Source organism: Colobus angolensis, unplaced genomic scaffold, assembly GCF_000951035.1.
Source record: "Colobus angolensis palliatus isolate OR3802 unplaced genomic scaffold, Cang.pa_1.0 Scaffold71, whole genome shotgun sequence".
Taxonomy (NCBI): domain Eukaryota; kingdom Metazoa; phylum Chordata; class Mammalia; order Primates; family Cercopithecidae; genus Colobus; species Colobus angolensis.
Window position 1 is genome coordinate 9,341,846 of NW_012120821.1, and position 27,357 is coordinate 9,369,202.

At 49.5% G+C, this 27,357-nt stretch overlaps 1 protein-coding gene across 7 annotated transcripts; it reads right to left on the bottom strand.

The window, feature by feature from the left end:
* Window positions 1-844: 844 nt before the first annotated feature.
* PTGS1 (prostaglandin-endoperoxide synthase 1 (prostaglandin G/H synthase and cyclooxygenase)) lies at window positions 845-26,642 on the bottom strand. Of its 7 annotated transcripts, XM_011927365.1 has the most exons (12): window positions 26,330-26,642; window positions 25,902-25,988; window positions 25,349-25,570; window positions 18,765-18,881; window positions 18,207-18,347; window positions 17,862-18,005; window positions 15,050-15,231; window positions 14,855-14,938; window positions 12,835-13,081; window positions 9,963-10,138; window positions 5,882-6,029; window positions 845-4,351 (listed from the first exon to the last, which is right to left on the bottom strand). In XM_011927365.1, exons 3-12 carry the CDS (start codon window positions 25,365-25,367, stop codon window positions 3,996-3,998), a joined length of 1,614 nt encoding a protein of 537 aa, XP_011782755.1. In that variant the 5' UTR covers window positions 25,368-25,570; window positions 25,902-25,988; window positions 26,330-26,642; the 3' UTR covers window positions 845-3,995. The 7 variants fall into 7 exon arrangements, with proteins under 7 accessions (XP_011782755.1, XP_011782757.1, XP_011782758.1 ...); XM_011927367.1 differs by lacking the exon at window positions 25,349-25,570; XM_011927368.1 differs by lacking the exons at window positions 25,349-25,570; window positions 26,330-26,642 and adding an exon at window positions 26,088-26,172 and having other exon boundaries at window positions 18,765-18,852.
* Window positions 26,643-27,357: the final 715 nt, after the last annotated feature.

Consider the following 27,357-nt stretch of genomic DNA (forward strand, 5'->3'; position numbering starts at 1 on the left):
TTGTTTGCATTGAGAGTCCTGGATGAATCACCCATTGTATTAGTCAGGGTTCTCCAGAGAAGTAGAACCAATAGAATATATGTATATTATTATTATTATTTAATTTCCAATAACCAAATAATACAAGGGTTTCTGTATTACTTGATTATTGGAACTCAAATAATAATATACATCTATTGGTTACATGTGTAGGATGTGCAGGTTTGTTACACAGTAAACATGTGCCATGGTAGTTTGCTGCACCGATCATCCCATCAACTAGGTATTAAGCTCAGCATCCTTTAGCTATTATTCCTGATGGCCTGCCTCCCACCCTCCAACAAGCCCCAGTGTGCGTTATTCCCCGCCATGTGTCCATGTATTCTCATCATTCAGCTCCCACGATTAAGTGAGAACATGCAGTATTTGGTTTTCTGTTCCTGCATTATTACTGAGAGAAGTAGAAATATATATATATCTATAGAGAGAGAGAGAGAGAATATATATATAAATATAAACATATATATATATCTTGAATACATGTATGGAGGATACACTATACTACATATATATGCACATATCCTCCGTATCCATGGGTTCCATATTTGTGAATTCAACCAAATGCAGATCAAAATATTCAAAATAATAATACAATAAAAATAATACAAAGAAAAAATATAGTATAAGAACTAGCATTTACACTGTATTAGGTATTGTAAGTAATCTAGAGATGATTGAAGTTATACGGAGACTGCACATAGGTTATATGCAAATACTGTAGCACTTTATATAAAGGACTTGAGGAACCACAGATTTTGGTATCTATAGCGATCCCTGAAACAAATCCCCCACAAATACCAAAGAATGGCTGTATATAGCTTTATTTTTAGAAATTAATTCACACAATTGTTGGGGTTGGCAAACCTGAAATCCATAGGGCAGACTAGCAGGCTGGAAACTCAGGCAGGAGTTTATAGCCTTGAGGCAAAGTTTCTTCTTTTCCACAAAACTGCAGTTTTTGTTCTTAAGGTCTTTCAACTAATTAGGTGCGGCTCACCCAAATTATTTAAGCACTCTTTTACTTAAAGTCAACTGATTGTAGATGTTAATCACATCTACAAAATACCTTCACAGCCACACCTAGATTAATGTTTGATTAAATAACTGGGTGCTATAGCCCAGCCAAACTGACAAATAAAACCAACCGTCACATCCACCAAATCAAAACTCCAGGAACAAATGTTCAAATTACAAGCATTAAGATTATTCACTCTGAAGAAGTCTTTTTGGTGCATTTAGCCTGTTTCCCTTTCCAAAACTTTTGTGTGCAGTTGTCCATGCTAAGCAAAGTCTACCTAATTTAGGCACCTGCATTCAAGAGAGGAATACCTCTGGAACCCATCCCATTCTTTCATCCCCAAAGCCCTTCCCCTAGCCCCAGCTGCCGTCAGCTCCTGGTTGGACCACAGCTGTAGCCTCCTCAGTTCTGCCAGCTTCCTGTCCATCCTGCTCTGCTCTGTTGTCCACCCTTCCCGAGGGTGCTCTTTCCAAAACACTCATCTAATTGCATCTTCACTGATTAAAAGTCCCTCCAGGCCATTAAAGTGCTTGTGTCACTCAGCCCAGCAGCCATAAAGGCTTGATTACAAGCAACAGACACAAACTCCAACTGATTTAAGCAAAAGAGGAATTCCTGGAATAGGCCACCAGATGGAAGGAAAAGCTAAAGTCTTGAGAAGGGCAGGGATCCAGGCTGCCCTGGGGATCTCAGAAGCAGAAACAAATGGACCATCTTGTCAGAGCCAGCTGTGGGGATGAATCAGAGTCAGTGACCTCAGTCTCCATGGGCCAGTTTTTAAGGAGAGGGTGTCTGATTGCCCAGGATTGATTCACAGGCCCACCCCTTGGCCAGAATGCACCCCTGATAGAACCACCAAGAGTGAAATTAGTAAGAGAGGAGAGGATTCTCAAGCAAAGTAAGAGGTATTAGCAGAAGAGGGGAAAGAATCTGCAAGAAAGGACAGGACACAAGCTCTTCATGGACACTTCCAGCATCCAAAGGATCTTTCTACATCAGAGCCACTGCTAGAGCAGGGAAGGATTGCATTCCCTGCATTCAGCAGGGCCAGAAGGAATGATGGGAGCAGTTTCCAGGCAACTAAGGAGAAACAGGATTTTCTGGACTATAAGACAGGAGACTTAACCCCAAGGACTGTCAGACTGAACTCTAGTTTCCCCTGTTGTTTCTGGGCCATAGTTCTTCCTGAGAAATGCTAAGCCCAAAGTATGGATCATGAAGAACCTTCCCTCAACCCCTTATCTTACCCCTCTGTCTTCTCTCTCTGCTGCCTACAGAGGTCCTGAGAAAAGGGTCTTGGGACTGGGGTGGAGGGCGTCTGCCCTGAGATCACTGCTGTTGGGTCTCTGGTCTTGAGAGCGCAGTAGGGGAAGACAGAGCAGAGTGGGTTAGAAGGGAAGTCACACTTACCTTGTGTATATATATATATCTTATTTCATTGTTTCCTTATTTATGGTCTGTTTCTCTGCCACTGGAGTGTGAGCTCCATAAGGGCAGAGCCTTGTCTGTATTGATTACTCACTGCTGTGTCCCCACACCTGTTACAGGAACTGGCACATAGTAAGCACTTAGGAAAATACATATTTGGAACTGAATGAGTAGCCTGAATATCAGGTGGAGGCTACACTCCACCATTCTGTCTTTGACCCTGAGCCAGACAGGCAAGATCAGGCCTGGAACTGAGTCAAACCAGGAATCAAGAGGAGCACAAGCTCTGGAATCAGCCTGCGTTTGGCGTGTCACACAACGACTCTGAGGCTGCTTCCTTGGTTTTCAAATGCAGATTATACCACGCACTTCACACTGTTGGTGTGAGAACAAATGAGAATTGAAAGTGTGAAACTGGCACACAGTATGTGCTCTCCTCCCCGGGTGCCCCTCTGTTGTTTGCTCTGTAAGGGAGGAAGTTGTTTTAATCAGATAATGAGAACTGGAAGTTATATCTCCCGGGGCTGGGGCAATGGATATTTTAGGAGAGCATCCTGAAAAGGGCAGTGCCTGGCCTGCAGGGAAAAAGAAAGCTCCAGTGGTAACATGTCTACACAGTGATGGGCCCAAGGATCCCAGCAGAAAATCTCATGCTGCAACCTCTAGCACGCCTAGCTGTGGCTAAGAGAAAGGCTAGCCACATTCGGTTGCCTCTGCTTTGGGGCATGGGACCAAAAGAGATATAACAGGCAACTTTAGAAAGCGAATTTTATTAGCTTCATGAGAAACAGCTGCCATGAGTCAAGACCTGGATGGGGATAGAGCCCTGGTAGCTTCCAACCAAAGGCACGAATAAAGCCCACCTGTTCTTTCTACATCCTCAGACCAGGGTCTTAGTGGGGGTCCCAAGAAGAACACCCCACCTCCTTGCCCCCTCAGTGCAGACACAGATTCAGGGAATGCATTCTTGTTGGACCTTAGGATCTTCCACTCTATGATATCTCACTGAACAGGAAAATGAATCAAATCCACATTCTAGAAACTCAGATGCTGACAGATTTGGGATACGAGCCACTGTTCTGGATTGTCAGCCAGGAACACAACACTTTGAATCACCAATCAGAAAGTCAAGATTCTGGAATGCAAAATAAGAACCCCTTAACTTTCTAGCAGATTTCATCAGTAGCTCCACATTCTAGAATGCCTGTGTTACAAATCAACCAGAAATCTGACATTCTAGGTTGTCAACTAAGAACCCAGTATTCTGGCAGACCAAATGAGACCTATTCCTAACAATCTGATGGGCTAACAAGGAATTCAGCATTCTGGAAGAACAAACAGAATCACAATATTCCAGATAATGAGTGAGACTCAAAGTTCTAAATGTCAGCCCCAACACTCACCATGCCAAACCAGAAAAAATGAGCATTTAAGACCATCAGCCCTGGCCTCAGCACTCTGGAATGACAAGCACAAAGCTCTCCCCTACAGAATGCTGCTTTCCTGCCCCTCAGAGCTCTGTGGATGGTCGCTCCACAGCAGGCCCATCATCCTGACTGGCATCCGGCACACGGAAGGAAACGTAGGGACAGGTCTTGGTGTTGAGGCAGACCAGCTTCTTCAGTGTGGCCGTCTTGACGATGTTAAAGCCCATCTCACCGCCAAATGTGCTCGGCTTCCAGTACTCTGGAGAACAGATGGGATTCCCTAGGAGACCCTTGAGGGAAAAGGGAGCACCAATCTCTATCATACTCTCCCCAAAGATAGAGTTTGGATGGCACTTTTCAAGAAGCAGCCCAGGGTAGAACTCCAACGCGTCAATGTCTCCATACAGCTCCTCCAACTCCGCTGCCATCTCCTTCTCTCCTGCAAGGAGATAAGGGGAAAGGCTAGCGTCAGATCCATGATGCCATTAAGGTCAACCTGGGGTGTGACCCTTCTCTGTCCACCTTTTTCTGGGGATAATAGGGACTCCAGGAGAATAACTTGAGCAACTGAGCATGTGCCCTAGAATTTGGCCTGGTTGGCACTGGGGAAAAGGGTCAAGAAGAAAATCACAAATTGCTCCTCCTCAGGGACTGGGTCTAGGGAAGGAAAATGCTACTAAAGAGAAAGTCAGAGGCCTAGATCTGCCCCCAAACAGCCTGTAACCTTGAGCAACTCTTGGCCCTAATTATCTGATGATTACAGAAAGGAGAATGCTGCCCATCTTGCTTCCTTCACAGACAGATTTCAAGACCTTAGCCTGGGCCAAGCCCTTTTATTACTAGAGCTCAAAGATTTAACATGTTCGAGCTCACACAGAAATTCAGTGGCAGTGTTCCTTCTGCCCCGGGGACCATTTCCCATGGGAGACTAAAGAATAACAAAGATTGCTGTTTCAGGATCTCAGGGAACTCAGGTACAGAATCTGCTCCACTCTGCAATACCCACATATTCATGGATAGTGGCCAAGGGGAGACAGATGTGGAGCTTCCCTGCTTCCCTGCCCGGTTCCTCAAATCCATCCTCCATTGGGAACTCTCATGGGCCATGTCACACCCTGCTTCAGTGGCTCCCCACTGTATATGACAAGGGTTGGCAACTTGGCTGCTCAATATCTGAGGATCTTGGGGGATATATATATATATATATACACTCACATATATTTATATATACACACATATATATTTATATATACATACATATTTATATAGATGTGTGTATATGTATATATGTATACATGTGTATATGTATATATAGATATATATGTATATATACTCTTCATATATATTCATATATGTATATATACTCAATTTATATATTCATATATATGCATATATACTCTATTCATATGAATATGCAGATTCTTGGGCACCACCCAGGATAGTTGAATCAAAATCTGTAGGACAGGCATCTGAGATTTGGTATTTTAATCAGCTTTCTAAGTGATTTTTATGCAGCTGGCCCATAAGTGGGTACTTAGAAAGCACTAGACAGAATAAAACCCAAAATATTTAGTATGAAAGCCAAGATTCTACACGGTTTGGCTCCAACCTCCCACCACTAATCACCCCCACAGCATAAGCCCCTTGCCCCAGCCACATCTACAACTGTTTCCCCAGATACCTGCTGTCTGACCTCTATGCCTTTGTACTTTCTATGGCTCTGCCTAAAATGCTCCTTCCTCTCTTCTCCCACTGGAAACTGCCATTTGTTCTCCAAACCCAGCTGAAAAGTCACCTTCTCTCCCCAAGCAGGATTATTTACCACCCCGGCACAGCACTTCCACGCCCGTTGTAAGTCTGTTGTTACACATTGCCGCATGTATGGTCCCATTCTATTTCCTTGATGTCTCCCTGACTTTGCTGCCAGTCTCTCAAGGGCAGGGACTGCATCCAGGAAACAACTGCTCACCTACGAGCTCCTGGAAGGAGGTGTAGGGCTTCATACCAAACCTCTTGCGGTACTCATTGAAGGGTTGCAGCCGCATCTCCCGAGACTCCCTGATGACATCCACAGCCACGTGCAGGACGTGGTGGTCCATGTTCCTGCCCCCACCGATCTGCCGAGAGAGAAGTACAGCAGTGGTCTGAGAGCCAGGCCAGGCTGTCCTGGAGCCTGGGTAAGTTCCTGGGACAACAGCTTCCAATGGGAGTCCCTTCTGAGCTAGGATGGAGAGTGCTGGACAGCCTAGCAGCTGTGATGCTGTAGACCTGCCCCTGGGCCTGCTGCTGTCATGCTGTCTCAGGAAGCCCCTCTGAGTCTCAGCTTCTTCATTTTTTGTGTGTGGGTTTTGTTTTTTTTTTTTTTTAGACAGTGTCTCACTCCATTGCCCTGGCTGGAGTGCAATAGCACAATCTTGACTCAGTGTAGCCTCAACTTCCTCAGGCTCAAGCAATCCTCCCACCTCAGCTTCTCAAGTAGCTAGGACTACAGGCACATGCCACCATGCCTGGCTAATTTTGTTTTATTTTATTTTTGTAGAGGTGAGGTCTCACTATATTGCCCAGGCTGATCTCAAACTCCTGGCCTCAAATGATCCTCCCACCACGGCCTCCCAAACTGCCAGGATTACAGGATGAGCCATCACACCCTGCAGCTTCCTCATCTTTGAAGTGTGGAATGGACCAAGAGGACCTCTCTTGTGGTTCACACTGCTCCCCAGTCCGTTGAATTACACCAACAGGTACTGTAACCCCCTGTGAAGGGAGGGAAAATAGGACTCAAATCTCAGGTAACCTGGTGAGATAAAAGAGGCTGCAGAAAAAGATTCTGATTACTAACAGTTAAGGCGCATTAGTCTAAAGAAAGCTCTGGTGCTGGCCAGGCATGGTGGCTCACACCTGTAATCCCAGCACCTTAGGATGCCAAGGCGGGCGGATCACTTGAGGCCAGGAGTTCAAGACCAGCCTGGCCAACATAGCAAAGACCCGTCTCCACTAAAAATACAAAAATTAGCTGGGCATGGTGGCAGGTGCCTGTAATCCCAGCTATTTGGGAGGCTGAGGCAGGTGAATTGCTTCAACCCAGGAGACAGAGGTTACAGTGAGCCGAAATCATACCACTGCACTCCAGCCCACGCAACAGAGCAAGACTCCATCTCAAAAAGAAAGCAAGCAAACAAGAAAGCAAGAAAGCAAGCAAGAAAGAAAGAAAGGAAAGAAGGAAGGAAGGAAGAAAAGAAGGCTCTGGTGCTTAGGATGAAACAATAACGTTCGTGCTTAAGAGATAGTCATTTTAATAGAACAACTATAATTGGGCAAAAAAGAAAGGCATGGTTGGATGAAATCATATGAGCAAAGCAAGTAGAGGATGGTGCCAATTACAGCTTCACAAGCTGTGGGGCTGTTGAGGGTTGAACTGTGTTCCCCAAAATATTAAATATGTGTTGAAGTCCTAACTCTCTGCATCTGTGAATGCATCCTTATTTGGAAATGAAGTCTTTGCAAAAGTAAACAATTTAAGATGAGATCCTACTGGATTAGGGTGGACTCCAATCCAATAACTGGTGTCTTTATAAAATGAGGAAAGACAAGCTCAGGGAGTGCACTACAGGATGATAGAGGCAGAGACTGGAGTGATGCCTCTGCAAGCCGAGGAATGCCAGGGACTGTCGGCCACCATCAGAAGCCAAGGAGGCACAGAACCTTGAGAGGGAGCATGGCACTGCTGACACCTTGAATTCAGACTTCTAGCCTCCATCTGTTGCTCTGAGCTTCCCAGTTTGTGGTACTTTGTTGCAGCAGCCTAAGGAAACTAATATAGGGACCTAGAGCTAAGTTTGAGTTCCCATATATGTAAAAATGGGGAAGGGAAAAGCATCTACCTGATATGGCTGTGGTCAATTTAAATGGGATAAACTATGCAAAGCTCTTATCTCAGTATCGGTCACATGGGAACCCCTGAGAGGGTAGCCATGCACAATGGTTATCGGGGAAGCCTGTCTTAACATCACTCACTCTTCTTATTATCCTGAGAGTCGCCTGTAATCCCAGCACTTTGAGAGGCCTAGACAGGCAGATCGCTTGAGCCCAGGAGTTCAAGACCAACATGGCAAAACCCCATCTCTATTTAAAAAAAAAAAATCTTGAGAGTCAATACATCTCTGTGGTCTTTCTGCCTTGTGCCAGGTACGGTGCCAGGGCTCTTCACACACATCATCATGGTCATTCCTTGAAAATGCTTTGAAAACTGTCCAGCCTCACACAAAGGTTACTGTCTCTGATCATGTCTTGTGTCCCCACAAAGAACCATAAAGAAACCCATAAAAAGGCCATAAAGCAGCCAGCAGCTGCCCACCTGTGGCAGCAAAAGCTAATTTCAGTCAAATTATCAGAAAGAAATGGAAATCCATGTATGCCACAACTTCATGACAGGGTTTAGGGACAAGGATTAGAGAGAAGCAGAGGACTGGGAGGCAACAGGGGAGCCAGAGACTGCGATGAAGCAGATGGGAGCTTCCGAATGTGGAGAAGGGGAGATTGAGGAAGGAGTTGGCTGGGAATTGCAGGGAAAGAGAATGCGTTTGTTTGCTAGGGCTGCCATGACAATGTATCACAGACTGAGTGGCTCAAACAATAGAAATTATTTCCTCTGGCCGGGCGCGGTGGCTCAAGCCTGTAATCCCAGGACTTTGGGAGGCCGAGACGGGCAGATCATGAGGTCAGGAGATCGAGACCATCTTGGCTAACACGGTGAAACCCTGTCTCTACTAAAAACATACAAAAACAAACAAACAAAAACTAGCCGGGCAAGGTGGTGGCGCCTGTAGTCCCAGCTACTCTGGAGGCTAAGGCAGGAGAATGGCGTAAACCCGGGAGGCAGAACTTGCAGTGAGCCGAGATCCGGCCACTGCACTCCAGCCTGGGCGACAGAGCGAGACTCCGTCTCAAAAAAAAAAAAAAAAGAAATTATTTCCTCCATCTGGAGACTGGAGGTTCAAGATCAAGGTGTTGGCAGGCTTGGTATCTTCCGAGGCCTCTTTCCTTGGCTTGTAGATGGCTGTCTTCTCCCTACATCTTCATGTGGCCTTCCCTCTGTGTGTGTGACCTAATCTCTTCTTCTTATAAGGACACCAGTCACAGTGGATTAGGGCCCACCCTAATGACCTCAATTAAACTTAATTACCTCTTTAAAGACCTTGTCTCCAAATGCAGTCACATACTAGGTTCTGGCGGTTAGGATTTCAACATATGAACTTTAGGGGAACCTCAATTCAGCCCATAGTGGAGGCTTATGATTTAACAAACACCATGGGCAGGCACTGTTACATATATTACCATACCCTGAATGTCCTTATGTTCCTCAAATTGCCATGTCCTCTGACTTTCATGCCTTTCACCCATGCCGTCATCTCTATCTGGAACACAGCCATCCCCTGTCACTAACACCACCTCTTGCCCTGGGAAATCTCTATCCCTCCTTCCAATTTCTGCTCAGACATCACTTCTTTCCCATAACCCACAACTCTGGGTCAGATGTCCCTCCCTGACTCCCAGAGCATGGTGGGTTTTTGTACTGTGGTTTATAGCACACTCTTAGAATTCTGATAACATAGAAGAAGCTCTTAAAACAGTGCCTGACACACAGTAAGGGCCCGAATGCTGTTAGCTGTCATATGACTGCCATCACTTTCTAGGGTGTAAGCACTAAAAGATGAGCCAAGAACCACATAGGTCTTGTTCCCACTACATCTCCAGTACCTGGCGTAATGTCTGGTGTTATGGAATGAACAAATGAACCAAAGAATTCATGCAGGAATGCTTACAACTGCCCTGTAGAAGTGACATTAGCCCCATTTTACAGAAGAGGAACTGGAATTTGGACCCAGGTCTGCCGGATCCCTCAGCCCACCTGCCCTCACCAGCACCCCTCTGGGGCTTACCCGGCCAGCACTCTGGCGAGAGAAGGCATCCACCAGGGCCTCCACCCCATAGTCCACCAACATGGAGGTGTTGAACAAGAACTGCTCGTAGCCGTACTCCTGGGAGCCCACCTTGAAGGAGTCAGGCATGAGGGGGTGCCAGTGGTAGAGATGGTTGAACTCCATGGCAATGCGATTGCGGTACTGGAACTGGACACCAAACAGCAACTCTGGGTCAAACTTTAGCTGCAGGAAGTAGCCACTCAGCTGCTGCACGTACTCCTCGATGACAATCCTGATGGTCTCCCCTGGGCAGGGAAGGATTGGAAATAAGGTCAGCCAAGCAGAGTGATTTAGATGCCCAGCTTGGAAAGCAGGCCAGTTCATGAGAGGTGCTTGCTTTTGGTCTGTGTATGGTTGTTGTTGATGTTTATTTTTATTTTTGGAGACAAGGTCTTGGTCTGTCACCCAAGCTGAAGCACAATGGTATAATTACAGCTCACTCCAGCCTGGACCTCCTGGGCTCAAGCAGTCCTCCCACCTCAGCCTCCCAAGCAGCTGGGACCACAGGCGTGCACCACCACACTCAGCTTTTTTTTTTTTTTTTTAAGAGATGGGGTCTCGCTATGTTATCCAGGCTGGTCTTGAACTGCAGGCCTCAAGCCCTCCTCTTACCTCAGCCTCTCAAAAGCCCTGGAATTACAAGTGTGAGCCACCATACCTGACCTTGCTGTTGATGTTTAATTTTGTTTGGCCTCTTCCATTTTGTCTCTTTGTAACAGGATGTGAAAATAGAACTTTTGGTCTATTTTGACTTAGGTCTCAAGACAAGAGCACCAGCTACTCCCACATTTCAGAGGGAGGTTCTAGGCCCAGCTACGCGGGACATGCAAAGGAGGTGTCCAGGAACTGGTCTCCTGACCTCCCTCCTGAAGCCCATTAAAAGAAGGTGGAGAGACTACAAAAGATGGAAAAGTGGAGGATTTACTGGTGAGAGCTGTCATCATGCTGACACCCTCGGTGATAGAGGGGGACTTCAGGGAGACCACTCAGAGCTGCTGCAGTAGCAAAAAGGAATACTGAGGACAGAAGGGGAGCCCAGCCCTAAATATATTTCAAAAAACGTATTTCCTATATGTTCTTACATAACAGGATTCTTATAAATAAATTTTTACTCTGCCCCCTTTGTAACTATAACCAGCTAGAAAGCAAAAAGCCAGAGAAGATGCAAATTGAATATTCTGTAAAAAAATTAAAACTGGGCAACTAGATATTGAAAGAAACTGATATTTAGGCCAATTAGCCATTAGACAAATTGGCTTTTGGAAGTTGACCTGGAGCTACAGACTGTGGGATCAGTAGACCTGGATTCAAATCTTGGCTTTACCATTTCGAGCCACCTGAGCTTGGGCTGAGTTACTTAATCTCTCAAAACCTCACTTTCTTTAACTGTCAAATGTGTGTTATAATAATATCAGTGTGGCCGGGTGCTGTGGCTCATGCCTATAAACCCAGAACTTTGGGATGCCGAGGCGGTAGATCACCTGAGGTCAGGAGTTCGAGATCAGCCTGGCCAACATGGCAAAACCCTGTCTCTACTAAAAGTACAAAAATTAGCCAGGCGTGGTGGTGGGCACCTGTAATCTCAGCTACTCAGGAGGCTGAGATAGGAGAATGGCTTGAACCCGGGAGGCAGAGGTTGCAGTGAGCCAAGATGACGCCATTGCACTACTGTCTGGGCAACAGAACAAGACTCCATCTCAAAAATAATAATAATAATAACATCAGTGCAATACTATATTAGGGTTGTTGCGAAAAGCTGACAATGAATACAGCGAAATTGCTGACACAGCGCCTGGCATAAGAGGGGGTGTCCATATATGTCGGCCAAAAGTAGGAATACTAAGTGTAGACGTGAAGGGGAATCCCTTTCCAATACTCGCATGTCACAGAAGATCATACTGAGACTTGCAACCCCTTCCCATTCAAGAAGAGCCCCCTTCGTGATGGAGTGGAAGTAGCATAAATTTTGGTGGCAACCAGACCTCAAGTCTCCATCTGCTGAGTGTCCCTGGAGAATTCACTTAACCTCCCTGAATCTTGATTTTCATAGGGTAATCATACCCGGCTCATGAGGTTGTAGGGGAGTTAAATGAAGCACTGGATGTGTGGTGCCCTAGGGTCCTGCCTTTGGTCACAGCTTCATCTCCAGCCAGTGTGCTGGGCAGCCTCCAGCTTTCTCTGGTCAAGGTCTCTGCGATGCTGAAACTTCAGAACCAGCCCCTCTTCCCTCTAGTGACTGTTCCTATTCCCAGTGCCTGGCTCTTTGTGGCTCCAGTGAATTAGGCTCTATAATTGGGACCAGCCAGGCCCAGTGGTGCCCAGAGGTGGGGGAAGGGAGTTACTGGTGACTCAGAGTGAACATGGTCTGGACAGGGATGTCAGGGGCCAAGCTCCCAGGCAGGAAACCATCTGACATTTTAGGTTGCAGACTCGCCCCCGTAGGGAACACAAAAATATCCTTTCCCTGAGTCGTCTAGAAGCTACCAAACTGCAGGAAGGTAGATACATGCAGGGAAGGGAACATGAAGATTCCTGAAGGCAAGGCAAGCTAGAGTTTGACCCTGCACATGCTGGGGACCACAAGTGTGCATCTGGGTGCAGCACATGGGGGAACTGAGACTCAGGGTGGCTAATCAAATGTGCTGAGTCACCCAGCTAATAATCAACCATCACAGTCATCCATTTTTCTGAAGGCCTGCTATGTGCTAGGTGCCTTCCCATCCATGATCTCAATAAATCCTTACAATCATCATTCACCCCAATGTACAGATTTAGAGACCGAGGTTTACAGAGGTTGAGGGGCCTGCTCAAGGTCTTCTGGCCACTAAGCAGAAAAGCAAGGATTCTAATCCCAGCCTCCACCTCTAAATACCCCCCAGCCCCCCGCTTCTCGGGATGGAGGGCATGACCTTCCAGGGCAGGGCAGATCTGGAGTCCTCACCTATGAGGATGAGGCGGGTCGTCTGGAAAAGCTGCTCATCACCCCAGGTGGGGTGCTCAGCCTTCAGCAGGTCACACACACGATTGTGCTCACGTAGCCAGAGCGTGGCATACAGCATGAGCCCGGGAAGCAGCCCAAACACCTCCTGGCCCACGGCCATCTGGCTCTGGGGCGGGATGCCTCGGGGGTAGTGCATCAACACAGGCGCCTCTTCTACCGAGGGCGGGTACATTTCTCCGTCCAGCACCTGTGGGATGGGGCCACCTGGCAACCTAAAGTTGAGGGTCACCCCCAGCTGCCCACAACCAACTCCCTCCCACTCCTGCTGGAGCTGCCAGTTCCCCTTAGCAAAGGCTGTTGATTCCACCTCCAAAAATGTCTCTTAAAATCAGTCCCCTGCTCTCCATCTCTACCACCGCTACCTCAAGCAACCCACCCTCATCTTCCACTCTGACTCCTTTCCCTAAGCGGGTTCCCTATGTCCACTCCTATCCCCAGACAGGCCAGTCTCTACACTGCACCCAAGCAAAAAAGAAAAAAAGAGAGAAAAAAAAAACCTTTTTAAAAAAATATTGCATCATGAGCTGACTTAAAACCTTTCCAAATACTCTCTCTGCTCTTGGCAGAAAGTAGAATTCCCTAACACGGTCCCCACAGACATCTCCACCTTCCCGTAAAGTCATTGTTACCCTCGATCGCTAGGCTCAACAAATGCTCCCATTTTTATACTCCTTCCAAGTCACCAAGCTGCTCTCCACCTCTGAGCCTTTGCACTTGCTAAACCCTCTACCTGGAAAGTCCTCTCCCATTCTTAGCATCCCTAATTCCTCCTCATCCTTCATGCAACTCTGGGTTTATTTGTAACTTCCTAGGGAAGTTTTACCCACCATCCAAACACTCTAATGGCACTCACAGCTTCTCCTTGGTGGCAGCTACAAGTGTACCTAATTATTTGGCAACTTCTTCATTCATTCAGTAAATACATGCCAAGAGACTACTACATGCCAAGTCCTGTTCTTAGTCCTAAAGATTCAGCATCGAACTTTGCTTTGGTGCTTGCCTAAGATTTGCATGATCCAATATGGTAGCCACTAGCCATGTGTGGCTACTGAGCACTAGAAACTTGGCTAGTGTGAATGGAGAACTGAGTGTTACTTAGTTTAACTTATTTTATTTAGGTTTTTCTTAATTTCTATTTGAATTTTAAAACTGATACTTCAGCTACTGGAAAACCTTTAAGGATACATGGAACAAGTCGGACATGTCACAAGTTGGACATGTCACTCTACTTATTCAGCTGTACATTTTATGAAATCTTAATACAGATTAGATCACTCCAGTGAAAACTGAGCATCCAAATTGAGAAGTCCTGTGAGTGTGAAATATACACCAGATTTTGAAGCTTTAGTATGAAAAAAGAATGTGACATATTTTATTAACAATGTATTGATTACATGTTAAAATGCTAATCACCTGGACATATTGCATTAAGTAAAATGTATTATTAAAATCCATTTCACCTGTTTCTGTTTCCCTCTTTTAATATGGACATTAGAAAATTTTAACTATGCATGTGGTTCACATTATATTTCTGTTGGACAGTTCTGATTTAGACAAAAGCCCTCGTAGAATGAGCATCCTAGAGTTTGTCTGTGGTTTTTTGAGGGCAGGGTCCATAACTATAATGGTCACTACTCAATCACCTGTGCCAGGTATACTCTCGTGTCCAATTAATATTGTGGAATAATTAAATAAATACATGCAGACTACAAATGTTCATCTCCTATTGAGCTCCAAAATCCACCTCTCTGGCTGACATGGGAGGCCACGTCTGCTCCTCACTGGCTTCTCACACCTGCTGCCTCCTCCTAGGGTATACTGTCACTCCTGGCACACGCCTCCCACTCCCGTGGTTGGCCCTCTCAGGACATGACCAGTGCCCCCCCTGCCCCAAGCAGTCTTTGCCAGGGAAGACCATGGGAGACCCTTCCCTCTGCCCTACCCCCTGGCCCAGCACTACCTGGTACTTGAGTTTCCCATCCTTAAAGAGCCGCAGTTGATACTGACGCTCCAGATTGTCTCCATAAATGTGACCGAGGTCTACCTGTGGATAGAGAGGGGTTCCCTCAGGTCACCAGGGTTCCGGCCCACTGTCGATGACATGCATGTGCCAAATTAGGTCCAGAGCAATTCTGAATCCTTCCTAGGTACTCACCCCATGGCCCAAGGCCTTGGTAAAGCCAGGACCCATCTTGCCAGAAGTTTTGAAGAACTGGTGGGTGAAGTGTTGTGCAAAGAAGGCAAACATGAGGTTCGTGCCTTGGGGGTCAGGTATGAACTTCCTCCTGAGCAGGAAGCGGCGGGCCAGGAGCTGGGCATCTGGCAACTGCTTCTTCCCTGGTTGGGGGATAGGAAACAGCAGTACCTTCTCCTATCTGGATCTTGGTGCCCTAGGGACATCTGGGCTCACCAGGCAAACTGGCCCTAGCAGGAAGCCCAGAGTGGCCTCCTCAGGACCACCTCCCCACCACCACCAAGTAACTCAGTCTACCAAAAGACCCTCAAAGTATTTATGGGTGAAGTGGCATGATTCTTAGAATTTTAAGTGGCATGATTTTTAGAATTTGATTTAAAATACTTTACAAAAGTATGAGAGGGCAGAAATGAAATAAGATGAAGAAATTGTGGGTAAATGTTGAAACTGAAAGATGGGTACATAGTTCATTCTGCTTTTCTCTCAACTTTTGTGCATCTTTGCAATTTTTCCATAATGAAACATTTCACCAAAAAGAAATAAAGAAACAGAAAAAAATAAACATGCACTCTCTTCCCCTGAGTCAAGGTTGCCTGTGTCTGCAACTGACTATGCCATTTGCTAGCTGTGTGAACACAGATAAGTCATCTCATCTCTCTGACTGTCAATTTTTCCATCTTTAAAAAGGGGCAAATGATGCCCATTTGATACAGTGAATCTGAGGATTGCAAGAGATAATGTAAGCATGGCAGAGAACCAGTGGGTATAATTTTTTTAAATCAAAGGTCAGAAAGCTTTTTCTAGAGAAAGCCATATAGTAAACATTTTAGGCTTTGCAGACCATACGGACATGTCACATCTATTCAGTTTTTGCTATTGTAGCAGGAAAGCAGTCACAGATGACACATAAACAAATGCATGTGGCTGTGTTCCAATAAAAGTATTTACAAAAATGGGGAGGTGGGCTGAATTTGGCCTGCAGGCTGTAGTTTGCCAACCTATTTTATTTATTTATTTATTTATTTATTTATTTATTTATTTTTGAGACAGGGTCTCACTCTATTGCACAGGCCAGAATGCAGTGCCACTCTGCACTCTGGCTCACTGCAGCCTTGACCTCCTGGGCTCAATTGATCCACCCACCTCAGCCTCCTGAGTAGCTGGGACTACAAGCACACACAACTACACCCAGCTAACTTGTGTATTCTTTTGTAGAGAAGGTGTCTCACCATGTCATCCAGGTTGGTCTTGAACTTCTGAGCTCAAGCAATCCACCCACCTCAGCCTCCCAAAGTGCTGGGATTACAGGCGTTTTTCACTACACCTGGCCCTGTCAACCTATTTTAAATGATGCCCATCTTTCTATGTCTGGCATAAAGACAAGTCATCCTTAGAATAAGTATTGAGAGGCCTTCCTTAATTATGTCAGTGTCAAATGGGTTGTCACCCAATGCCCTCACAGAAAGGAATAGAATTTTTTGAGTTCTGGTAAAGGCATCTCTTCACAATGCATCAAGATGTGAGCCCTGATGTTGAAGGTTCAATGGAAATTATTTGGATTAAGATGGCTGACTGGGTTCCTCTGGCAGCAAAAAATATCAAGTACCCCTAAAGAAAATCCACCAAAAGGGAAGTTAGAGGAGTGATCCATCAACCGTAATTTGGAATCATCACTCACTGACACTGGGCAAGCATTGATTTCAGTAAAGTTGGCAAGACCTAGCTATCCTGGTAGAACGGTCATGCTTTGGGAATAGCAGCTAACCATGTGATTGAAAACCATCAGAGTAGTGCCCCAAGCAGGGACAGGGTGCAAGGTTTTGAACCCAAAAAAGGACACAACCATGAGGATGCACAGGACTGGCATTTAACAGTGCCACCATGTGGCAGGAACTGAAGTATAGAAGCAGTGGACTAATGAGCCTCTCTTGTCCTCTCTGTACTTGACAATGAACTGATGGGTCTGAAATGAATAATATCCCAGGTTTTTGGATAATTGCAGGTGGCATGGGAAAGTCTTACAAGGAAGAACCCTGCCAGTGTGGCTAAGTGGAGTCTTGAGCAATGAAAGAAAAAAATGTGACTTATTTGTACCTTACACTGGTGAAGCATGTAAAACTATTTACATTTGTAAAGAACTAAACACAGCCCAGCACTTTGGGAGGCCGAGACGGGCGAATCACGAGGTCAGGAGATCAAGACCATCCTGGCTAACACGGTGAAACCCCATCTCTACTAAAAAATAGAAAAATCTAGCTGGGCGAGGTGGCGGGCGCCTGTAGTCCCAGCTACTCGGGAGGCTGAGGCAGGAGAATGGCGTGAACCCGGGAGGCAGAGCTTGCAGTGAGCTGAGATCCGGCCACTGCACTCCAGCCTGGGTGACAGAGCAAGACTCCGTCTCAAAAAAAAAGAAAAAAAAAAGAACCAAACACAGAGACAGCACCCAATAAATAGCTCACTATTCATTCTTTCCTACATCCTAACTTCCAAGTCACATCCACCTCAGCAGCACCTAACTCATCATTAGAAAAGGATCAAGCAAAGAGGCACCCTGGAACTATGGAAACATTGGTCTGACTCTAGGTGACCTCAGGCAAGACCCTGTGCTGCCCTTTCCTGTTCTCAGCCCAGGCTCTGGACATGTCATATGCCTTGCTTTGGTCTAGCCATCTGCAGAATTGGGTCAATAATTGTTCTTCTGCCTGACTTTTTCCAAAGAGGAAAACTGAGCACCTCCTGTGATCCCCAGGTCCAGCTCCTCACCCCATTTTACCTTTGGTTCCCATGGGCGTGGGGCAGTCTTTAGGCACAGAGGGCAGAATACGAGTGTAATAGCTCACATTGGAGAAGGACTCCCAGCTGATGTAGTCATGTGCTGAGTTGTAGGTGGGGGGACTGGGGATAAGGTTGGAGCGCACTGCAGAGAGCAAAAATAATGGTGACAAGGGTGTTTCCACCCCCAGCTCCACCCCAGTTCCTGCCTCCTCCTGGATTGGGGCTTATTTTATCTGGCATCATAGACTCTCCCCACCCACTACCCTTATCAGATGTCAAGAATTCAAAAGGACTGGCAGGATTGCTTGCTCCCCCAGGTCAGGGGGCCCTGCCCAACACCCACCTGTGAGTACCAGGCGCATGAGCATCTCTCGGATGAAGGTGGCATTGACAAACTCCCAGAACCAGCGCCCGTGTGTGAGCAGGAAGTGGGTGAAAGAGGGGCTGGGCCGCAATGAATTCCGGAGCCAGGTCCACAGGCCAGCTGCAGGAGCAATGGGAGTCACTCAGTTCATCCCTCCTAGCAGGACCAGAAGTAGCCAGGGTGGAAGATGAGGCACTGAGGACAAGGGCCGGGATGGAACAGAGTAGCACCTATGGGGAAGTGGGTAAGGATGGAACCTTGGGAGCAATGACACATGACAGAGCCAGAACCAGGCGTGAGGACAGGGGCCAGGGCATGTGGTAAAGACTCACCATGGAACCCAGAAGCAGGGAGTAAGGGTGGACCAAGCGTGAGAGCTCATGCTGAAGCCAGGTCAGGGAGAGGGGCAGAGCCAGGCAAGGAAGGAGAACAGGGCCATGGCCAAAGAGGAGGGTAGGAAGTTAGGGTCTAGGAGAAGGGGCCCAGGGAACAGGAGGGTGCAAGAGGGCAGGAGTGAGGGCTGAAGGCCCAGCTCACGGATGGTGCAGTTGGGGCCGGAATAGCCCGTGCGGGTGCAGTCACACTGGTAGCGGTCAAGGCCGAAGCGGACACAGATGCCCTGGTGCTGGCATGGATAGTAACAACAGGGATTCACTGTGGGTGAGAAATGGAGGTCAGAGACGATGCTAGGGTGGCCTCCTAACCCCCATCTAGCCCCTGATGGGGGAATGAGGGGCCAGAGGCATAGACTTAAGTTGCAGCTCCGTCCTGAATCACCGGGTACCAGAGCTCCAGGGTTCCCCCAAGAGCCCCCCACCGTTCCCACCTCTGTGAACATAAAGCCCCCATCCTGACATTTCCACGCCCTGCTCTGGAACTCCAGCCTAGCCCACATCAGGCCCCCAGCGGAAGTGCCCCCTCCCTCCCTATTGCCACCAAATGGCAGCAGGAGAAGAGTCCAGAGCCCCGGCTGTGACACTGAAGGTTAAGAAAGAGCTGATAGGGCCGGGCGCGGTGGCTCAAGCCTGTAATCCCAGCACCTTGGGAGGCCGAGACGGGTGGATCACGAGGTCAGGAGATCGAGACCATCCTGGCTAACACTGTGAAATCCCGTCTCTACTAAAAAATACAAAAAAACTAGCCGGGCGAGGTGGTGGGCGCCTGTAGTCCCAGCTACTCCGGAGGCTGAGGCAGGAGAATAGCATGAACCTGGGAGGCGGAGCTTGCAGTGAGCTGGGATCCGGCCACTGCACTCCAGCCTGGGCGACAGAGCAAGACTCTGTATCAAAAAAAAAAAAAAAAAAAAGAAAGAGCTGATAAAACTCCGCAGCCACGAGCTTCTAGAGCGTTCACTTCCTGCCTAGTCAGAGTCCAGTAGCAAGGGCAGGCCGGGGCGGGGGGGCAGTCAGAAAAGGGACAAGGATGAGGAGGGGGACTTCTCCCAGACCACCACCCCAGGCTCTGAGCACCTGAACACTAGGAAAACGAGATCCCTCACCACCTCTCCATTTCTGCAGAAGGTAGAGAAGAGCAGGTATCACTATGCCCACATTGCAGATGGGGAAATTGAAGCCAGAAAAAGGGAAAGCCAGACCTATCATCCCACAAGTCTCACCAGACCAAATGCCCTTCCCTTCACTTCCAGTCCACCCCCACAGCCTCAGCAGCCAAGTCTAAGGAAAGAAATTTTCCAGAACCCTGGGGACAGAGGATGGGTGTGCAGAAGGAGGGGGACTCCAAGGTCTCAGCTGCCTCAGCCCCCATTCCTGATGGAATCAGACTTGGCCCGCATCAGGGTGGGGTCTGGGCTCTAGGATCCAGAGGAAGGTCATAGACCAAGGGAATAGGAGAGATAGGACTGGAAAGATCTCCTGGGAGGGTGCGTGGAACTCTGGCGTCCGCCCTGCTGCCTCCTGCAGAAACCCTATGAGGAAGTCCCTCTCAGCATCTAACCCAGATCCCTCAGACCACCACGCCCTTGCTAAATCTGCCTCCGTGATTCTTTAGCAGCAAAGTTACACACTCCTCAGGTTCAGTAGGATCCACTATCACCCCCACCACCACCACTGCTCAGTGAAGGAAGCTGAGGTTCAGGGAGAGGTGACAACTTGGCCAAGGAAACAGAACAGAGCTGGATAGACCAAAAACTCCTAGCTCCTGGCAGGAGGCTCCATCTCTGACCTTACCCAGAAAACGCCGGGCTCCTTTCTGCAAACATACTTCCTTACCTGGGCTCAGAGCCAACGTTATAGGGAACATGTATTCTTTGTGCAACTGGTTATTGCAGGTCAAAAGGGTAGTGAAAGGCGGGAGCAGCTGAGGATGAAATACTGGGGTGCTAGGATCAGAGAGCATGACCCTGGGCAAGACCTGCCCCCATCCCCTGCCCTGGTCTCAGTCTCCTCACTTCACAGCACAGGGCTTGACCCGGGCAGCAGAGTCCTCTTAGTCCCCACGTCGAAGACAGAAACACCACCTCACACACACACACACACACACACACATACACAAGCAAGGACCACAAGAATCATGCAAATAGTTTTGCTTAAGCCCTGGCAACTCCCCACAGCCCCACAATGGCCCCAGCAGGGGTGTAGGAGGGAGGGGTCGGGGGAAGAAGGCTGGACAAAAAGGCTTTATCAGGCAGCCACAGGCGAACCTGGCAGGCAGGATCCAGGGAAAGGGCCTGGCAGTACCCCAGCCCCCGCCTCCCCCAGCCACAGGCCCAGAAAGGCCAAGAGTCCTCTGGATCAGCCCCTGTGCTGGCTCAGAGGTCTGGTCCCCCCAGAAAGGACTTGTCACCCTTGCTGGAACTCTCCTTCTCGCCCCTCCTGCTGGCCTCTCTCAACTGCCCAGGAGCCCCTGTAGCACCCACTGCCCAGCTCCCAACCCTGGCACACAAGGCCCTCTAGGACTCAGGGTCCAGTTCTACCACTCTAAGGGCACAGGGGTTAGGCCTCCCCTAGGCTCAATTTCCCCATCCCTGCCACAGCAGGGATCTCAAAATGAACTCCAGAGGTCCCTGCAGTTCAAACACTCTGTGCCAGCCCCTCCCTTAGCCCCAAACCCTCAGCGTCTCCATCCTTTATCCAGGCTGTTAGCCTCCTTAATACATTTCCTCCAAATCAGCAGAGCCCACGCCTTGCCTCCCCAAGAAGGCTTCCCCGAATGTCCACACTCCCTCCTCCCACTCTCCCTTGTCCTGGCTCCGGGTTCCAATTCAACCTGCTCTTCTCCACCATAAGCTTCCAGGAGAAGGGATTCCCACCCCTTCTCTTCCCCAGCTTTCTCTTCCCCCAGTACAGGCTATGCACACAACAGGGGCTTAACCCAGGTCTGGGATCCAGATGTGGTAGCCAGAGCTTAACGAATGCTCATGGAATAAATAAAATGAAGTGAGGAGACTGGCCACCTCCACCCTGACCAAAGGGAGTCCCTCATCTTCCAGACCCTCAACAGCTGTCTGAGGTGGAGCCAGAAGGCCTCCCGCCACGGCCCTAGAGCTCTGCCTCGGCAGGCAGAAAAGCCACAAGCTCCAGACGCTGAAGCTGGAATGGCTGCCCACACCCTCCCCGTCAAGAGAAGCTGTACAGAGCTGAGGCTCCTCCCTCCCAGGCTGGCCTGTCCAGCTTCCCCCCTCCTCCCCCCGCTCCCCACGTTCTTTCTATAAACACCAGCTGCTCTGGGACAGGAAAAGTTCTCCCAGGAAGGACAACAGTGGGTCTGCTGCTGGTGCCCCAGGGTGTCAGTTTGAGCAGAGAGGAGACTGGGTGCCACTAGACTACAGCCAGCCAGAAAGCCAGGGCTCTAGCTGACCAAGTCCACAACCTTCCACACCAACACTCATTTATCTCCCCAGCACTCCCTAGGAGAGGTAGGCGAGACTCCGCATTGCACAATGAGGAATGTGAGGCCCAGAGAAAGCAGGAGGCTTGCCCAGATCCCTCTGCTTTGAAGTTGCGGAGTCAAGACTTAAACTTCCTCCTCCTCCTACTCCTGGAGGTGCCCAGGACTGGATTTGGGGAAGGGATGGAAAGGGAGAGTCGCTTTGATGCACAGACTGGGGATGACCCAGGTGAGGTGGATTTGTCACATTCCTGCAAAGTGAACCTTGAAAATCCAGAACGAATGAAACCAGGACCCAGGGGGAATCACCATCTCCTGCCACAACCAGACTTTTAGGAAGTATTCATACAGGAAGGCCTTCCTTAGGTCTAACTTCAATCCTGCATGTTTTCATGCCAACTCAGTTCTGCGTTCAGTGGAGGATATCCCTGTTCATCAAGAAAGAGAACCAGGGAGATGCAGGCACCGAATCTAATTCACTTTGAGTCCCCCACACTCAGCACAGGGCCAGGCACCAAGTAGTTGCTCAGGAGAGCCATATTAGAGAGCGGATGCTCTTACTGGCTGTGCATTCTTGCTCAAGTCCCTCCCACCTCTGGAGCCTCATTTTTCTGTATATCCCATGAAGGGGGTGCAGCAGGCAGGCTAAAGGAGGCCTTCCATTCAACATCCAGGCCTTCTACTCTGGGTAGAACCAATCTGTCCCTCTCCCTTATGTGTATCAGTACAACCTTCCCACAACTGTCCCATCATCAGAGAACCTTCCCATTTGCTCTCACTGTGTCCCCAAGACACGTGGAGGCAGACGTGACCAGCACACCACACTGCATGACAGACACACGTGGCCAAAAGGCCAAGCTGCTAGTCCCCACCCCCACAGATGAGAACTGTCCAGGACTGCCTGGTTCCAGAACCTTTCCAAGGGTTTGGGCAAGGCAACATCCCCCAGCCCAAAAGTCAGGGCTCCAGGTCCAGGACTGAGCGTGACTAGGGGACAGGCACAGCCAGGGAACACCAGGTCCTCCAGGATGCGGAGGCGTCAGGCTGCAAGACTGCCCAGTGAAGAGGCAGGACCCAAATCCCCTAAACAATAATATTTAGAGAGGCTCTGGGGACCTGGCAGCCAGAAGGAAAAAAAAAGGGTGGAGGACCCTGACTGGTCTGGCCTGGGTCCCAGTTCCCATACCTAAGCACCACCGCACCAGACCTAGACAACTAGGCCCAGCAGCTGGAAGAGCCTGATGGAGAGGAAGCCCCCTCCTGGTCCACAGACCCAGCTGGTGCTGGCAGAGCAGGTGCAGGCGCCTGGGCAGCCTTGGCACGGCTGGGATCTTGCCCCATGTGCCCAGGTCAGTTGGCCTGGGGCTCCTCTGCCTGGCACGCAGCTCTAGTTGCCAGGTCGTGCCCTATCCCCATCTAGAAGATGGGCACTGAGTCAGGTCCAGAGACTAGAGGGGACGTACTTGAGGATTCAGGGTTCACCGGTACAGCCTTGCCTCCAGGCTGGCCTCCATCTCCTCCCCTAACAGAGGGAAAGCAGCATTCTCTCCCTCCGCCTGCCCTCTCAGGTGAGTGCAGCCCTCATCTCTTCATCTCCTTTGCCTCTAGAGGCAAAACACAGGCTTTGGCTTCCTGGGGCAGATGCCCAAGTAGCTTGACCCTCAGTTTACTTGCAGACTTGGAAATATGAGGGCAACCCAGACCTTCTACCCCTGCACTCCACCTGTCATTCGTTCTTTCCTAAATCCTTGCAGGAGCCTCGGTACCAGTTTTCCGGCCTCCAGTCTCATCCCCACATTATGCATCCATTCTCAGCCTCCTGCTCCCAATTACCCTTATGGTGTTTCACGGTCGAGTCTCTTACTGTTTCCCCCATCTGCCACCTCCTTCAAGGTCCAGTCCAAATGTCATCAGATCCAAGAAGCCTCCCACAATTCTTCGCACTGAGAGGCAGCTGCTCCCTCCCCTGAGCACCGCACATCCCTGCTCCCTCCCCTGGGCTCCTCACACTCCTGCTCCCTCCCTTGAGCTCTCCACACCCCTGCTCCCTCCTGTGGGCTCCCCACACCCCTGCTCCCTCCCCTGGGCTCCCCACACCCCTGCTCCCTCCCCTGGGCTCTGCACACCCCTGCTTCCTCCCATGAGCTCCGCGCAGCCCTGGTCCCCTTGGATGACAGTCTGTTGGCATTTCTGGCCTGTCAGCTCCTCCCAGCTCTGTGTCTCCAGGCCCCAGCCAAAGACTGGTATAAATTAGCCCTTGGGAATGAAAAAAAAAAAAAACAATTCCATGTAAACATTTATTATATAAAAGGAAACAGAAAAGGCAAAGGACAAAATAGTACAGACCGTGGCTCATTGTGCATTATTAGTGAATGGACTGAAAAAGAACACAGGCGAGTGGCCCTGTATACCAAGAGTGCCTGGATGGAGCCAGCTAGGGGCTCAGAGGAAGTGCTGGGCTGATCCAGGGACTGACAAGATGGTTCAGCCAGGCAGCCTGATGAGCCCCTTCTACTCCCCACCACCAGTTCACTGTGAGGACTCAGACAAGTGGCCTCACTCCCTCTGGGCCTCAGAGTCCCCTTCTGTAGACTGGGTCTAACGCACGTCTCTGGCAGGGCTGTTGAGAGCACCAAAGAAGTGGATGTCCACAACCAACCTTTGTAAACTTTAAAGTGCTGGCCACATGAGTCTTCCTCCTCTTCTTCCCATAAACCAGACTTTCATTCAACCCAAACCCTTTCCTAGAGCACCCTCCATCCTCTCTTTGGGTTCCCTAAATGCCACCCACCCAAAGCCTCTGTTTCAGGAAACTTGGTCGGATCCAAAGTCCATGTACATATCTTTCCTCTCTCCGCTAAGCACCAGATCCTTAGAGCATCACAGCAGAAAGTGCAGACCCCTTCTGCCCCCTCCTGCCCTCTCTGGGTCTCATTTTAGAGATTTTACACAGCTAGGTGGTGGAGGAAATGATGTCCAGCTGGGACACACGCTCACACACATGCACACACACAGAAACAGTAAGCTGGGGGAGGAAGGTTGGCTGAGGGAGGAGCTGAATTCCTTCACCTGGAACCTGGCACATGCATGGGGGAGGGAGGGATGGAATTTCCCCATCAACCTCCCCCATGAAACCCAGAGTGGCTCAGGGTCCATTGTGGGTAGAAGCAGCTTTCTGTGGAAAGACCTTGCGAAGTGTATGGAGGCAGACAGACCTGAGTTCAGATCCTAGGCCCACCATGTGTTGTGTGAACTTGGGGGATCATGGCACCTACTGAGCCTCAGTTTCCTCATCTGCTCAACGGGGATCTCTTAAACCCCAGAGGACACATCGCAGCTCCTAAATGTATTTCCATCTCCCGTGTTCTCCCAGAGTCTTCACCAGGGGAGACCTTCTCCACTGGCAATGGGAATCAGGATGGGTTCCCAGACGGTTAGCGGCTGGAGAAAGGGAACTCATTTCCCTTGGTGCCTGCGGCTTCCTCCCAAAGAGGCCCCTATAGGAAACAGTGGGGTTGTTGGGTGCAGAGGCTACTTAGACATCTGGGGCCCAGAACAGGTGAGGGGGGTGGATAGGGACTGTCCCTTCTCCCCAAGTCGGCACCAGATCCCACTCTGCTGTTTCCCCTGAAAGGCCCATTAGCCAGGCCACACTCCCGGGGGACTTCAGAGAGCCCCCATCCCACCAAAAGACTCAGCCTCAGTCCCCTTTCTCAGCATCGCGAGCAGAAAGGGGAAGCTGAGCCCGCTGGAGGGGAAGGGAGGAGGTTGAAACCAGACCAGAGGCGCAAGACTGGGGGTTCCCGTGGGGAGGGATGGGCCGCCTACCTGGCGTGGGCGCCCCCGGGTCCGCGAGCAGGACCGGGAGCTGCGGCAGCAGGAGCAGGAGCAGCAAGAACCGGAGCAAGAGACTCCCTGCAGAGGAGAGAGACGAGGGGCTGAGCCTGGCATTCAAGGCTCCGCCAGAAGGCCAAGAAAATTCCTGGCCGCGCGGGGCACCGGGGTCACACTCACGGCTCATGGCGCGGCTGCTGGGGTGCGGGACGCAGAGTGCAGGCTCCTGTGCGTGCGCCTCGCATACTGCCCGGAGCTCCTCCCCTCCCCACCCTTCTCCCGGCTCCACCCCGCCCCTCCCTCCAGCTGTCACCTCAGCCGCCCGCTTACTTCCTCTGCCCAGCCCGGCCAAGAGCATTTTATTAATTAGTGTATGATCGCTGCTAAGGCGGCTTTTCACCCGAGATCCTTGAAGCACTTACGTTTCTAATGCCTGGTGGCACTAGATATAGACAGGAAACTGAGGCTCAGAGACGATGCTCAATGCTGAGGTCACTCAGGGCTTAGGGACAGAACTGAGGATGGAAGAGGCTCATCTGAACCACACACCCTGTCCCGCAGAGAAGAAAGGGTCTCAGAGTCCCCTTCTGTAAAACGGGTCTAACGCACTCTATAGAAAAGAGTAGACAAGAAAAGGGCCTAGAAACAGCGCAGTTCGCAGACAAGAAAGGGGGCTAGAAATGGGGCAGTCCAGCCTGGCCTGCATGTGGTTTTCTACATGAAAAACTCACTACTCCTTAGATCTAACAGGAAGGACTTACTTCCCCCATGGGTTGGTCTCGGCCCTCTAAAGCCACAGGTCTCTGCCAGAAATGAAGAGATCGGGCTCCAGCCCAAGAGAGCCTAGTTCAAATCCAGACTCCACAGCTTACTGGCCGTGTCACCTTGGACAAGTTACTTATCTTTTCTAGCCCTCAGTATTCTCATCTACAAATTCGGCTTAATAGCAAAGCCCATCCCAGAGGGTAGTTGTAAGATTCAATGAGAGAATGCACACAAATCTCCTGGTGCAGTGCCCAGTATGTAGTAGGTGCTCAGTTATCAGAAGGCATTTTTTTTTTTTCAAAGATCTCTGAACTCAGATTCCAGGGCTGGCCAGGGTCCATGCTCTAGCTAGTTTCACATCCACCACCGAATGTGCAGAATCCCAGCATCCAGCTTTCCTTTTCTCCAGCTCAGGAAACACCTAGAAGGAGGAAGGAATAGGCCCAAAATCACCCAAAGTCCCCTGGTCCTGGCACCCACAAGTCATTTCCCTCAGTTACTCCAGCACACCCAGCCATCCTGTGGGCCCCACAGTGGGGAAGGCCGGCAAGAGGGCTCAGAGGTTCTTGTGCTGGCTCTTGGGCATCGCTGGGTGCAGGGTAGAAATTATGCCAGGTGGGAAAGGTGAGATCTGCTGGGAAGCCCCTCCCCCATTCTCACCCAAGCTGTTCCCATGCTCCCCTGG

Coding starts and splice junctions, on each gene's coding strand:
- PTGS1 (XM_011927362.1), bottom strand. Junction 18,006..18,206: donor CATGCGCCTGGTACTCACAG/GTGGGTGTTGGG, acceptor TGCTCTCTGCAG/TGCGCTCCAACCTTATCCCC. Junction 10,139..12,834: donor GACCCGCCTCATCCTCATAG/GTGAGGACTCCA, acceptor TTCCCTGCCCAG/GGGAGACCATCAGGATTGTC.